Here is a 14,535-nt window from a genome sequence, read left to right as displayed (position 1 = left end):
TCTCTTGCTAGGCGACACGACGTTGAGAACTATAATCTGAAAGTACGAAAATGCTATACGAAAGGAAAAGTCCTGTAATCCAGTCCAAAATCCAAGCTGGTTTCCAGCTCTGCTCTTCATACTAACGCATCTAGCTCTTCCACGCCTTCTACCATTCCAGATTTACTGAATACTTTGCCTTTGATGTCCTCCAACCCTTCTCCAGCGTAACTCACCAACGGCGACACCTCGATCTCTACGCCCTCTTTGACGGTCGCGCCGGCCTTTTCGAGGAATCGTTTGTGCTGTTGAAGCAAGTCTCTACGGCTGGTTTCAGGATCGTCACTGCCAGTACCGGGGGCATTCTTGAGAGGACTGAAGTCATCGTTCCTCGCGATCTCTAGCACGGCGAAGTTCTTTGTGTATGGGAACACGTCAAATACGAACATCTCGAGCTTCATGCCGTTGGGCTTGGACGGTTTGAGGGACTCTCCGGACTCGAAGTCAACGTGAGGGATCTTCTTGCGGGCGATGTGGAACGCGAGCTCCTCCTCGAAGGCCTCTACTGAGTTTAGGAACTGCGTGGTGTAGAAATGATTGGCGATGTTGCCTGCGCGGAAGGTAAGTTCTCCCGATGGATCTCTCCTCTCAGCCTGCTCCTTGGATATCTCGCTGTACTCAACTACGCTGGGCTTCCCTCCACGGTAGGCGACCACACCGACTGATTCGGTTGGCGAGGCTTTTGGGACGACCTTTGCGCCACACTCTACTTGCTTTGAGATGCAGTACCCGATGAAGACGGGGTCGGCGACGCGGACCAGGCAATTGTCCACGCAGTATGCATGTACGTACAGGATCTTTCGGGCGGCCAGGTCGGAAAGCACAGTTCGTGATGGGTCCGATGGGGAGAGCGGTGAGCGGGTGGCAGCGTAAAGACCACCATTGCCATCGGGGGCTTCGGCTACATGCGACTTGGTGTCAAGGAACACCTTGCCGTCCATCGTGAGACATGGGAGCGTTCCTAGCCAAAGCATAAGTCACAGATTTCCCAATGGGTTGATAACGCGATTACCTTGTTCAAAGAAGATCACGTTCTTCGGGCTCAAGCCAAAGAAGCGATGCTCCTTGAAGTAATCTTCCGTGTCCTTTCGTGTTGGGCCGCTGGTCATGACATACCAGGGGATGATGACCGACCCCGCTGGCTTTTCGCGCTCCTTCTCGGCCACCGTTTGCAAGCGCGCGATGCGCTCTGCCTGGTACTGGAACAGCGATTTGTGGGATGGGAGTCCAATGTCGTAGCACCCCTTGGGCGCGCTGCTGCCTAATCGCGTCCCTTGACCGCCCGCCATCAGCAAGACCCCGACCTCGCCTCGCGCGATGGCGTCCAAGCCAACCTGCCTCCATTCCGCTTCTTTCTCCGGAGCGCCGACGACGGAGTCGGACAGCTCTTGTGGAAGGGGCTCTATAGGATCGCTGGGTACGCTCGGGTCAGACGCCCTCGATTCGGCTTCAATCGACTTCTTGAAGATGCGGTTGACGCGTTCGATGTCGAGGGCCTCCAGCTGCTTTCTCAAGGCATCGCGCTCGGTCTCGTTGAGCTCAGGCCAGAATTTGAGGAGGTGGCCTTGCCCAGCGGCTTCGTACCGCGCTTGGAGTTTATCGATTGGGGCCATGGGTTGGAGGGAGACTCTAGTGGGGTATGATGATCACAATGCAAGGGCCTGCAATATATATACTCGGTAGTTGCCGTCGGTACAACATCTAACAGTGCGTTACCAACGTGCACAGCAACTCGTGCGTCTCACCGCAGGTATGATTATGTTTGAGAATCGCGCCCTGGGCTTCGGCGGGCAAGATTCCCCACTGCCAATCAGCCATACGAAGCACCTAGTACATGATACGTTGATGTGACACTTGAAGCGTTTGATTACCACTATTTTACGCCCGAAAGTATGTCAACTTGGTGGGATGTCATAAACCAAATGATCCTATGTGAGATAGTCTAATGTGTACAAGTAATATGGGAGCATTAGAGCCTACGATCAACGCGACAATGATGTATACTATATAGAGAGCAGCAATCAGATAATATGTAAACTACCTAGAAATCGTGATGAAACTGGAAACAGTTACTACATGTACCCTTGGGTTTGAAAGGATTCTGACGGAACTGGCTACATCCAGCGAGTTCGCTTGTGCTCTCGAATGGCGAGACATCATAGCCGACATTGTTATTTGACGCGTTTGGAGTGACGTCTAACATAGACGAACTGGACGTGCTAGCAGGCTTACGCGGAGGCAACGGCGGACTGGTGAGTAAGTTCGTGGAGTGCCTGCGCGGTGGCGGAGGTGGTGGCGGGGTCTTCTTTATGCCAGAAGAGGTATCAGCTCGTCGAAGCAGGGGTGGCTGGGGATGAAAAGGAGAAGATGTCGTCTCAACCGTTGCCTTCGCATGAGATAGAGAGTCATTAGAGCCTCCATTAACGTCGTGCTTCCACTTGGCCACACGATCATTCAGGTCATCGTCCTCCGTGCCACTGCTATCATTGTTTGCACCAGGAAGATAGAAGGGGCTAGCGCTAGATACGAGACGTCCACTGAGTATGTGCTCTTCGTCTTCTAATTCACTCGCTTCGGAAGCATCATGAATCAAGGGCCTTTGGACCGCCCCTTCCTCAGAGGATATCGAGAGTCGCTTCGTCTTGGGACTCTTTTGCAAAGGATTGCGCAGTGGAGGTGATGGTTTCCGTGATTGCGTCGCAGGCACGACTGTAGTGTAGGATGTCGGAAATAGACCCTTTCTGCCGCCGAGTTCTCCCATCCACCATTCTTCTAGGACTTCGTTAACGACCACAATCTCGTCACCGACTTTGAAGGATAGTTCATCAGAGGACCCATTGAAGTCGTACAAGGCCCTGACCGTCTTCAGGTCATGTTGAGATGGGGTCTTCAGGACACGCGGAGGGACTTTGGGCGACGTAGTGGAAAGGCTGTCCTTGAAACGTCTGGAAAACGACGAACTGCTGGCCTTGTGGTGAACCTGCTTATCGTTGTCCCCGGCCTCCCGTTCGGTCATCTCATCGCCGTCCAGAGTCGAGAAGTCCTTGGTCTTCTTGCCCCATCCTACCCAACCAGAAACGCCCAACTTCTTCGGTGATTTGTCGTTCTTCTCCTTATCCCCGTTCGCTGTGGCCGAACTATCACTGCGTTTACGCGATGTCCGAGAAGCAGGACGAGATGGTGGTTTGCTGGAGATGGAATCAGAACGCCCATGTGCGGAAGACCTGCGGCTAAGCGCTGGGGCAAGACGCGGGGAGTCGTCTTCGGAATCCTCGGCAGCAGCAACAGGAGTTGCCCTTCCGACAGAACGCGTCGATTTTGTCGATCGCTTCGATCGAACAGAACCGGACTTCGACATCGCGTGCTTCAGCAGTGGTGGCGAGCGCTTGTTGCTATTAATAGTGGTGGGCCTGGTGGATGAGATGAGTATGAGCACGAGTTTGATAAGCTACTGAGCATGAAGAGACAATCACCAGTCAGCTTTGACCTCTTGCATCACAGCGAGATATTGCTCCACGAAATTGATCTCCAGCTCTAGAAAAGCGGTGAGGTCGTTCTGTAATTCGGTTTCGCTGGCTTGGATGGCCTCCATCATGACGCGGACATCTTCGAGTGTTTCCTCGCTATAAGCCGATGAATCAGTCAGAGAACAGAGACGAGCATACATCACACGCACTAGCGCTGCTTGGCAAGCTCCAGTTCCTCCTCTGCCTCTCGTTTGTCCTTCTCCTTCTTGCTCTTAGCCTTCTCGGCCTTCGCAAAGGCTGCGTCGTAGCTCAATCTTGAAAACGGTTCAGTCAGGAACGGGTAATGAATGAGCACCGTACCTCCGACTCTCAAGCTTCTTCTTATGAGCCTCGTACTCCTTAACATCTTCTTGGAATCTTTCGACAGATCTAAGGAATGTGTCCTGGAATGTGAGGGCGTATGCTTCTTGTAGAGTTGCCACTTTGCAATGAGCACGACCAAGTTTCAGCAGAGAAGAGCCTAATGATGGATACATATCAGACTCGATGTGTGTCGTACGCAATTCACCAACCATATATTGACTCTTCAGGGACCTCCTCGCCATGCACAATCATGACGATGCCTAAGGCATCAATGGGCAGCAGCTTCTCTGGATCATCCAGAGCATCCGAGTCCTTCTTCTTCGTTAAGGCACGGTGGTATGATTCACAGGCCGCGAAGAGACTGGGTTCATGGTACATTAGTGCACCGTCAGAATGCTTCGCTGCACAACGTACCGCTCAGCGCCGCTCTTCCTCAGCTCAATATCCTTCTCGACCTCCTTGAATTCTTCAGTGTACGTGGTCCTGTCACGCGTCGAAATTACTTCGCCAGCCCACTGTAAATATAATGAGCGCCATGCACTGTTATCGACACTGAGCAATGGTGAACAATGCTAACCTGGCGTAGCTTTCCTAGCTGGAGGGGAATATCAGTCCTGGTCGACGTGCAAATCCACGACTAACACCAACCTGTTTGCTTGCCATGCTGGCAGTTTACGGGGGATGTTCGGTGAACGAGTTTGAGTCGTAATTAGCAGTCGTCCCATATGATATGCCGAGCATTATTAGCACGGCTTACCGAAATGGCATGATCCCCCTTTCGATACAGGAGGTCTCAGGGCTCTTCAGGAGAATACTAGTTGAGAAGAAATCACTAGAGTATATGGATGGATGATCTACTAGAACAAGTATATCCGTTGTATGTTTTCATGAAACAGGAATCTCATCTATAACGCATAGTACAGTTGCCGGAAGCGTTGAAATTACACGAAAAGCAGAAAGAGAGCAAGTCAGAGCGAACGAGCAGCAACGGTGAAGGGTGGTCATGTTGCTGGTGGGGTGTCCTTGAGACAGAAATAGGGTAAACGTCGTTGCATAATCAAAGCATATTCAGCGGGGAGGCTTACATGGTATCCCTGGGGGGATGGAGACAGACTGGCCCCGTAATACGGGGGACAAACATAGGTACATGGTGAGGAGCATCACACATCCCAGAGGAGCCCATTTTCTCAGCGAACTACCTTGACGGGGATTAGCTGTGGCTTGGGCCTCCACATCTTCCTGTCCCGGGGGGGAGTTGTCCAACGAAATAGACATAGACTGCATTGCTTGGGGGCCTTGGTTGGCTTATGAATACCTTCGCTGAGCGACGAATGTTCTCGGGGGGAGGGGGGAGGGGGGATAAAATCAGCTCACCGTGCCATACAGCGTGAAAGGAGTTGCCGACGATAAACGTCGGACGACTTGACGCGAGGGGATGGTAGACCGTTCCCATTACATGGACAGTGGGCAAGGATTGCTGGCGCGAATCGAGGACTGCGGCGGGGGGAAGACGAACGCGACCGTTGAAAAGGGAGGGGGAGCTGCCTCCAGCGAGCGTTCTCTCAGTCGTTGGGAGAATATAGGTCGAACGGCCGCCCGCAGTCGACGATGAGCATGCACCAAGACCCATTGCTTAACACCCAACTGTTGTAGAGGTATAAAAACAAGCTACAAAGTCGTTCCTGCCCTCCGTGTTACCTAGAGCAGAGGCCACCAGCGTATAGCCCCTAAATCTGCATCTGAGACATGGTATACCAATTTGGATCAGCGGCCCTGCAAGCCTGCAATCCTGTTATGGAGAGTTGAATTTCACTTGGGCCGCCGGCTGAGGAACTGGGAGGGAGAATCCTGGAAGTAACATTGGAGAGGTTGTAGAGGCGGAAGGTGGGCATGGGGGGAGGAGGGGGATATGATGGGACGCGTCGAAGGGGCGTTCTTTTCAATTACGAGTCTCTTGTGCCCAACAAGGAGTCGTCTAACTCCATCAAACCAACTCTACTCACGGTCTGCGACCCTTGGCACTGCCATGTACGACGAAGCGGTCCGCCTGAAGGTACTCGAGTACTCGCTGAATATTTGGGATGCGGTTCGAGTCGGACAAGAGTGCTCACGTAGAAAGAATATGAATTGAAGGCTGAGACAATGGGTCCCATGGGACAATTCATTCAATGGACCAGTAGAATTGCCATGATAATACGTAAGGCGATGTCACGAAAACTAAAAAACAATGAGGGTATAAAACATGACAAAAGGGAAAGCAAAAGAAAGGGGACTGCGAACGGGAATAATTTATCCACAAATATTGGGGAACTGCCTGCTCGTCGGGTTCTGTGGGATCCAGCCATTCGCCAACCCAGCCTGATATGTCCACTCGTCCGCAATCTCAGCTTTCCAAGTCCACTGAATCCAGCCAGCGCCTTTCTCGAACGTGATGACTTGCGCTTCCCAATATTGCCTGAGGAATGTCTTGTAGCTTGCGCTGAAGGAAGAAGCTTTCCCAGTGAGCCCTGTGCAGCTGCCCACTCGAGTCGAGCCGGGGAATGATCCATCGAAGCGAGAGCCAACACCACGACCATTGAGATACTTAGCACAATCGTTGGCCGCAGGTGTCCATTCTCCAACAATCGTCCAGAGGTGAAACGAAGATAGGGACGAAGCTTTATTGCATGCCGTTTGGATATGTTGAGATTGACTCATTTGGTTTTCCTAGGGAGGACGTTAGGCGATGCAGGAAAGGACTCAGAACAGACGTGCCGCCACTGAGAACATCTGGTAAATATGGGTGTCCATAGCTACACCTTCCCAATGAGGAGGGTCCATGAAATCAGCCCAGAAGCTCAAGGGCTGGAAGGCATCATGGATCAATACAACCGTATTGCCTTGCTGTGATGTTCCGAAAGGAAAGCTATTAAAAGTCATACATCAGTACTTAGATAAGATCATATCATGTTTATGATACTCCAAGGTACATACCGAATGTTACCATAGCTATCGAACCAGTACTTCGGGCATTGTGAGAACTTTGCTATGGAGTCGAAGTAGCGGGCGAACACACCTGACGCGTCGCATCTAGTACAGCTTGGCCATCGAAGCCAGCGGGTCTGTCGGAATGAAATCAATCACGGAGTCGATGGAATGATAAAATCACTCAACTCATTCAAAGGCGCAATGATGGGGACCGTAGATGTCTGAGTGGCAAACATGGAAGCAATGCGTTTGATTATGGCATTGGTGCGTGCGATGTTGCTGGAGCTTGAGTGCCATCCGGGGAATGATTTCTTCTGCCCGGAGTTGTCAAACCTAAAAGAACAGCGATTGGCGGCCGAAGAGGGTGCCGGGAGGAGAATGCGCACCCATTCTGACTCCCTGGTGCCCCATGAAGATCAACTATGAGCTTCAAATTGTGGTTTTGAGCCCAAGTGACTGCCTTGGTGAGATATGGAAGCTGTCCTTGAATGAAGGGCTCGCCAGGAGCCACTTCGAATGCCCAATAGCCGATAGGCAATCTCACATGGTTTAATCTGCTCGCCGAGTTCAGTGTCGAGTATTGAGCAGCTTATGATAATGCAAACCCTGCAGCGGCAATAGCGGCGAAGTCAGACTCCGTAATCCATGTGTCCCAGTGTTTCTTGAGCGCGGCAGTGGCAACATTCCGGTCTTGAAGCTGGCCAAACGTCCACTCATCGACGATGGCGTCGTTTCCCGTCGCGTCAAATAATGACGGCGTAATCCATGGCTAGCGTGATATCAACATCGTGTATGGAGTCAAAGTGATTATGTCGCACCTCGAGGACGAGCCATCCACCAAGGTTCACCCCACGGACTTTCTGCGATCCATAGGGAAAGCCTGGCGTTATGGCGAGGGAGGAGGACGCAATAGAAAGGCAGGTCACCGCCCTCAAGAATGAGTGTAGCATGCTGTATAGAGAATGGCGGCAGATGGTTGGGCAATACCAAGATGGGAGCCTTTTATAGGACGAGCCGTAACGTAGCTGAAGCTTTGAGAACGGCCGATCAAGCAATTTGTGATCGAAATCGAAGCCTGCTCAGTGTGGGACGGTTTGTCCCCAATGATGGATGCACAGACATGGTCCTGCCGTACTGCGTGCGCCAACAACTACAGACTCTGTTGCCTCGCGCAATGTGATATACCCCCACGCGAGCCTTGTATCTACCTGGGCTGGGCAGCATCAATTGACCCACTCCTATATGTTACTTCAATGAGAAAACATGGTCATTTGAGGGTTTCTGAAGCTTTGGTGGGGGGCCGAAGAGTTGTCAGACATGGACGGAGCAGAAGAAGTGAGGTAAGCGCGTGGGCCAAAATTAGCCTGGAGGTGGGGAAGCGACCCTGAATTACCTCAGCCCTGGAACAAAGACAACGCCGGACAAAAGGCGACTTGACTTGGGCTGCAGTTGGCAGTCACTGGTTGGCTCCCTTGTTGTTCGGCAAGGTAGAGAACACCCATGGCCGCGTGCTCGCGGCATAAAGGTTGCCCTGGGCATACGATCCAGCAGTTCTCCGACTCCTGAAAGGTGGAAGCTCAGCTTTTGGAATTACTGGAGAGACGGAAAGCAGCGGGGTTGGTGGGGATAAGGGACAACTTGACCACATGGGGCGCGAACAGTCACTTCTCAATCGGACCTTGAGTTCGCAACATATGCACTCCAGGGTATCATCGTCATTGTGATTGGTGATAACCACACATGTCTACGTACATCTACTGGCGTCCATCCCGAGTCTTGAGGTAGAGATTAATGATTATATCGTTTGCCGTTAATGTAATGATCCTAAAGCAACAATGTGTAAATACTCGGTGTAGTAGGTTAACGTCGGCACTTACGTGTGAGGCGCGATCCGTAGGAAGTGAGCGGTGGAACCTTGTACATGCAAGCTAAGCAAGAGGCCGAACAACATAGAATCAAGTCTAACCTTTGTACCATCCTTTTATACCTTCGGCTTTAAAGGTCTTCCACAGACAATCTATTGGGTTTTTATAAAGCGTACCCACGATTCTTCCATTCGGGAGTTTGGTCGTTGGTTGATTGTAGACGCGAGTCAAAGCCTAAGTGGTAGACATATTAGATCCACATACTGATCCGATGCCACGCAAAATTCACCGTATCCGCTGGTTGCATAACAAGACACTGCGAAGTGTGGTTGACATCAGCTGGCAGTGAAACTTCGAAACAGACACCTACCACACAGGCTCCAGACACGGAACTGCTGATTAAAAAGGACCAAGGGCTGTTCGTTGGTAGAATATCATGCTTTGATAATTGACTCTTGGCGAAATTGTAACTCGGAAGTTGTACCTATACAAGTGGCGATTGTTAGCGAAGTGTAGCGAGCTAAATGACAAGGTATTGTACCGATGACCCCATTGACGTCCTCAGAATGGCAGCGTCGATGCCACGAACTAGGCCACGATAACCTTCCGCGCGGAATATTGTCTTGAGAGCATCAAATGAACTTTTATAATAGTGCTGGGCACCGACTGGCAGTGCCGGTGAGTATGCCTTGAGGATGGGTCAGCCAGCTGCTTACATGGCTAAATACACACACAAAGCCAAACCTGCATACGGGCTTTGATGAGGAACAGCGGGTTGCCGAGTGCAGCTACGAGTGGTCTGAGTGATGCGGCAACGCAAGAGGACAATAGCGCGGCATACCTCCAACTGCACCACTGGAGGCTCCAGCGATCACCGACGTTATTGGTATATGATCGGTCGGGGAGACACCAAAGAATTTGTTGATGTTGCGGCGGAAAGGCTCATAGAATCCTGGAGGTAATATGAATATAGGGAAGGGGGACGACGGGGAATGTTTGACTAACCAAGGCGCGATCCATTCAGCAAAAACTGAACGTGGTATGCATTAGCGTTGAATCCCAGGGTTATTTGTTAGCACCATACCTGATAGATGTACTGTAGAGATCAAATTAGCTCTTACAATACCCTATAGTGTTAGTGCGGAACTCACCGCTGGACCAAGACCACGCTGCATACCACGAATACCCTCATTTTTCCATGTTTTCGAGAAGACGTCCGCAGCATGCTTATACACCCGTTCTCCGCCATTTTTGGCCAGTTCCCCTTGCAGTTGCAATCGCGTCTTAGCCACCTCAGCAGGGTTGGAGACGGTGACCTGCCACGGCTCAGTAAGCGTGTAGAACATGCAAAGGATTATAAACGAACCGCTATACACGCTGCAACAGCACCGCAGGTGAAGCCCTCCAATGTTGACAGTGGATGGGCTCCGCTCGCAGCAGGTTTCGCAGCCATTCGACGTCGAGGAGACCGTTGAGGTTAATGGTATAGAAGTTAGCCGGCGGTCGGTTTCTTGCCATACCATCACGTGCGTCGTAGAGTCCGATCACTTTGCATTCCGTCCTGTTGCAGAGTCTCAGCGCTACCCCGCTTGATTCTTGACCATCACTACGACCAGCTCCTCCTCCTGACCACCACCTCCTGATGCTCAGCCAGGGCCCGAAATGAGCACATTCAGCACGCAAGGCGCCATTGTGCTGGGCATAATCGTGGTCAGCTTTCCGACCGTCGCCCGCATATTTCTCTCGCCATATATGCTTTTGCTGCTATCCCCGCTCATTCTGGTGTTCATCGCTGTTGCAAGTGTCGGGTTGCACGTGTGCATTGGACATTGGCTGGACTCGTGGCAGAAGAATGGGAGGACTTCCCTAAGTAGTGCCGCGAGACCTTACGCCTTCTCGACTCCCGCAGCTTGGCAGGCCGTTCTGACTCGTTCACAATGGTCTCAAAGCGCCCCCCAAACATTCCCCCCTCTCTACCCGGAATCTAAGATGATCTCTTCAACTCTGAACGACATTCTCATCCTCATAGTTCGCGATTTCGTTCTAACTTGGTACAAAGACATATCATCATCGCCGTCATTTCCTACCGCAGTGTCCTCTGTGCTGCACAGCTCGCTTTCGAAACTCCTCGACCGCGCTGAGAGCGTCGACCTAGCTGCTCTCTTAGTTAACCGAATCCTACCGAAGATAACGGCCCACATAGAGCAATTTCGGCAGTCTGAGATGGCACTCCGCGGAGCCGGGTTAGAACGCCGCTTAACTCAGTCCGAGGAACTCGATATTCTGTTAGCTAGTCGTTATGCCACAAAGGGTGGGGAGAAGCTACATCCAGCAATTGACAATCTATCGACCACGTTCACTAAACAAACAGAGGAGGCGCATCTTCGTCAAATCATTGATAAAGTATTGCCCTATATGTTGCCAGAGACTGAAGCTAAGAGCCAAGCCCTGAAAATTGTCGCTCGGGAGATAGCTTCTTGCTCCGTTTTATACCCAATCATGGATATGGTTGCCGATCCAGATTTCTGGAACCGTATGATCGACGACATTGTGAGTGCATCCTTGTTCAAAACTCCAGCGGCAAGTTCACCCCAGTTTAGGCGGGTGCGGCTATACACCAGCAGTAAGTCTGACTGTAGCTATGTCCGACTAAATGTTGATTTTTGTAGAAAATTGATTACGAAGGTTCGAAATGTCCTGGAAGCTCAGGCACCTCAGCCGCATAATCGCATGTCTACCCCGCCTGTGGCAGCGACGACGGAAACTATTACTATACGAACGGATGTCAGACAATTTGAGTCCTTCCTGAGGAGCTTAAATAGGTGTTCATCTTTGCTGGATGCAAGGCGTTTGAAGAATGATATTATGGGCGAGATCAGGAGGACGCGGATGTTGCTTGGTGCGCCGTTCTTTAGTCCTCGGGAATATGTACCTAGGATTGATTATGCCATCAGGCAATCACGAGAAGGAGGATTGGATCAATGGCGAGAAGACTGAAGACGTGGTAGCTTTCCTCGACAGGCTGTACACTGCTAAACGTACAGTAGAAGAAAGAATTGTCATGCTCGGAGGAGAGGATGAATTGGTACGTTGGCCATACTTGATGGCAATGTAATTATAACTCCATTGTTGGTTTAGCGGAAGTCGACCACCTTGGACTCTGGCATCAGGTCGGGGTTAACCCTTCGCGACATTCTGGCCAACCCAAGTTTAATTTCCTATTTCATGGAGTTTATGGACCGCCGAAATCGGTCTCTCCTCGTGCAATTTTGGCTAACGGTAGAATCATTCAAGAACCCGCTCGAATCTGTTGACTCGGGATCTTCTGGGGACGAGGAGGAGACGATTCAGGATCCATCGAATTTTACCACCATGAACGAGGATATCTCCATGATAAACGACCTTTACTTCTCTTCTACTACACCGCACCCAGCACTCTCTTCGATTTCTGCTAAGTACGTGAACAGAATCCAAGAATTTGCCCGCTCCGAAGTCACGCCTTCCCTCTCATCCCAAAGGAAGGTCAGGCGAAGTGTTATGCGTGCGCAAAGCCAAGTCGAGAAAGCCATGGAACACGATTTCGAGGAGTTCCAGCGCTCCGAGCTCTGGTTCCGTGTGGCTGGTGACATGGAGGTAGGAAGCAAAAAACAGTCGGCTGCTCCATCATTGGTAGAAGGTCCGACCTCGGTGTCCTCCCCTGCTCTCGTTGGCTCTAGCTTGCCTTTCCACTTCAGCTGGGGGAATCACTCCACACAGTCTTTGCCTCCTCGCCCCGAGGCTGCCCCAATGCTAAGGGCAACATCTTCAGGATCTCAAGTCTCTGCTGATTTATCTCGCCGAATCCCTCCCCCGGACATGGAACTGCTCATGTCCTCTGTCCCCGATCTTTCAGGCTCCTCCCGAGCGCCATTGTTTGACGATCCCGATGCAGAAGACCAAAAGGTTGATAAATCACAATCGAATCGAATGGACGCGATACAAGCTGCACTCACGGATATCATTGCGACGGACAAAGAAGAGACCCAGAAGTCGAGCAAATTGACTACTCCCTCCCTATCGGCGCGCCCCCGGCCTAGTCGTAATGCTGCCTCGCCGAGCGAACCACAACGCACCACGAAGCCAGTGGAGACACAGAGGCCGGTATTTGAGGACGACTACGATGACGACATCGACGATGATGGGGGTGACAGCGAAGATAAGATCGAAGATGCTACCGACCCTTCCTCATCCTTCCATTCCGCCGGGCCTGGGGATCTCCAGTTGTCCTACGAGATTGGTCGGCTCGGAAGCAAAATCGCAAGCCTACAATCTCAGGATGCGATGTTGGATAAACTGATCAAGAAAGCGGAACTTACGGGCGATGCACAAGAGCTGCGCCTTCTCAAGAAATCGAAGACGGCTATGGGCCGAGAAATCCGGCAGTTTGAATTTCAGAAGAAGCAATACGAGCAGCAGGAATCTGCGAACCGTCTCCTGTCCGACAAGACACGAGTGTCTCTTGTGAACTCTACGGTCGGGGAGGAGGATGGTAAATCAGTTGTCCGCTACCTGATTGAAGTCCAGCAGTTGGGCCCAAATGGAAGTTTTGCTTCTGGCTGGGTAGTTGCTCGTAGGTATAACGAGTTCCTGAACACGCATATCAAGCTACGGGAGAAATATGCGCTTGTCAGAAACCTTGATTTCCCAGGGAAGCGTCTCGTGCATGCGCTCTCGGGGAGCTTTGTGGACAACCGAAGAGCAGCCCTAGAGAAATATCTTCAGGTATTTATCCTGCTCTATTGATAACCATCCTTCCTGACATATTTCGTCCAGAATTTGATTTCGATCCCTGCAGTTTGCGAAAGCGATGAATTGCGCGCATTCCTTTCCCGAGACTCGCCCTTCATGGCCACTGAGCATCGCTCATCCTCGAAGATCAGTCCTACATTCCCCGGTACCGATTTAGTCCGCACGGTCTATCGCTCAGTAGCAGAAAGCATCGACGATATGTTCTTTGGCCCTTCCATGCTTGATGTCATGATCCAACGTTTGACTCGCCAGGCTGCTGAGTTTGCAGGTGTTGTTGGCGCCGCTGTCAACGACGAAGAAATTGTCGCACAGGCTCTTGATGCATCTGGCAGGACGGCGTCAGAGGCTGCATTGCTCCACCTATCCGGAGACCTGAAACCTTTGGAAGGAGAAACGAGCACGTCATCGTTCTCTTCCCCAATTTGTGACCTTTTGCTGGCCGTTTTTGAGCTGAAGAAGAAGAATAACTGGCTGAGACGGCAAGCTATCGTCATCATTCTACAACAAGTCCTTGGAGGTACTATTGAACGGTGAGCCTACCATTACCTCTTCCATCTTGCAGGCTCTTACGCAGCATCAGCAAAATCCGGGAAATCCTCAAGGCTCAACTGGATGAATCGCGATTAATGTCTTATTTGACACTATTCCGCGATCAACTCTGGCCTGGTGGCCAACTCAAGCCACCCGGCAAGCCGCGTTCGACAGAAGAGAAATTGCGTACCAGAGATGAAGCTAACCGTAAATTGTCCTCGCTAATACCTGGTAAGCAACAAGGTTCATGTGGTATGTGATTGTCTTGACGTTCGTGTGTCAGACCTGGCCGCCAACATGATTGGGCGCTCTAATGCACGAAGAGGTGCACGACGAATCTTCGCAGTGTTGCAAAATCGCCGACTCAACCAGCATATAGCATACACTGTCGTGGACGAGGTATGACCTGCCCTTTCATATCAGTTGCGGTCTGATATTCACCCAGGTGTTCTCCGCGCTTTTTCCCGAGATAAATCAACCAGGTTTATCTCGATAATGAATGTAACGACCTTTCA

General features: G+C 51.2%; 5 protein-coding genes across 5 annotated transcripts; 1 reads left to right on the top strand and 4 right to left on the bottom strand.

The window, feature by feature from the left end:
- Positions 1 to 116: 116 nt before the first annotated feature.
- UAP1_1 (UDP-N-acetylglucosamine pyrophosphorylase) lies at positions 117 to 1,652 on the bottom strand (the record flags this gene model as incomplete). The annotated part of the gene is made up of 2 exons (XM_036772895.1): positions 117 to 1,000; positions 1,052 to 1,652. 2 exons carry the CDS (start codon positions 1,650 to 1,652, stop codon positions 117 to 119), a joined length of 1,485 nt encoding a protein of 494 aa, XP_036634368.1.
- A 428-nt stretch (positions 1,653 to 2,080) lies between these two features.
- Positions 2,081 to 4,532, bottom strand: PC9H_003301 (uncharacterized protein; the record flags this gene model as incomplete). The annotated part of the gene is made up of 8 exons (XM_036772894.1): positions 2,081 to 3,449; positions 3,513 to 3,662; positions 3,716 to 3,820; positions 3,867 to 4,026; positions 4,079 to 4,230; positions 4,284 to 4,384; positions 4,447 to 4,464; positions 4,518 to 4,532. 8 exons carry the CDS (start codon positions 4,530 to 4,532, stop codon positions 2,081 to 2,083), a joined length of 2,070 nt encoding a protein of 689 aa, XP_036634367.1.
- Positions 4,533 to 6,158: 1,626 nt separating this feature from the next.
- EXG1_1 (exo-1,3-beta-glucanase) lies at positions 6,159 to 7,786 on the bottom strand (the record flags this gene model as incomplete). Its single annotated transcript, XM_036772893.1, has 8 exons — positions 6,159 to 6,575; positions 6,630 to 6,774; positions 6,843 to 6,871; positions 6,925 to 6,970; positions 7,023 to 7,169; positions 7,223 to 7,390; positions 7,442 to 7,605; positions 7,655 to 7,786. 8 exons carry the CDS (start codon positions 7,784 to 7,786, stop codon positions 6,159 to 6,161), a joined length of 1,248 nt encoding a protein of 415 aa, XP_036634366.1.
- Positions 7,787 to 8,590: 804 nt separating this feature from the next.
- OAC1 (Mitochondrial oxaloacetate carrier protein) lies at positions 8,591 to 10,154 on the bottom strand (the record flags this gene model as incomplete). Its single annotated transcript, XM_036772892.1, has 12 exons — positions 8,591 to 8,660; positions 8,714 to 8,750; positions 8,803 to 8,935; positions 8,991 to 9,017; positions 9,072 to 9,185; positions 9,243 to 9,389; positions 9,446 to 9,489; positions 9,543 to 9,653; positions 9,707 to 9,731; positions 9,786 to 9,797; positions 9,853 to 10,017; positions 10,068 to 10,154. The coding sequence occupies 12 exons, from the start codon at positions 10,152 to 10,154 to the stop codon at positions 8,591 to 8,593; spliced, it is 972 nt and encodes a 323-aa protein (XP_036634365.1).
- Positions 10,155 to 10,363: 209 nt separating this feature from the next.
- Positions 10,364 to 14,425, top strand: MDM1 (Intermediate filament protein; the record flags this gene model as incomplete). Its single annotated transcript, XM_036772891.1, has 8 exons — positions 10,364 to 11,251; positions 11,302 to 11,324; positions 11,371 to 11,600; positions 11,656 to 11,786; positions 11,840 to 13,462; positions 13,514 to 14,019; positions 14,070 to 14,251; positions 14,304 to 14,425. 8 exons carry the CDS (start codon positions 10,364 to 10,366, stop codon positions 14,423 to 14,425), a joined length of 3,705 nt encoding a protein of 1,234 aa, XP_036634364.1.
- Between the last annotated feature and the right edge of the window lie 110 nt (positions 14,426 to 14,535).

This window comes from Pleurotus ostreatus (genome assembly GCF_014466165.1).
Source record: "Pleurotus ostreatus strain PC9 chromosome Unknown scaffold_2, whole genome shotgun sequence".
Taxonomy (NCBI): domain Eukaryota; kingdom Fungi; phylum Basidiomycota; class Agaricomycetes; order Agaricales; family Pleurotaceae; genus Pleurotus; species Pleurotus ostreatus.
This window is presented reverse-complemented; position numbering and strand designations above follow the sequence as displayed.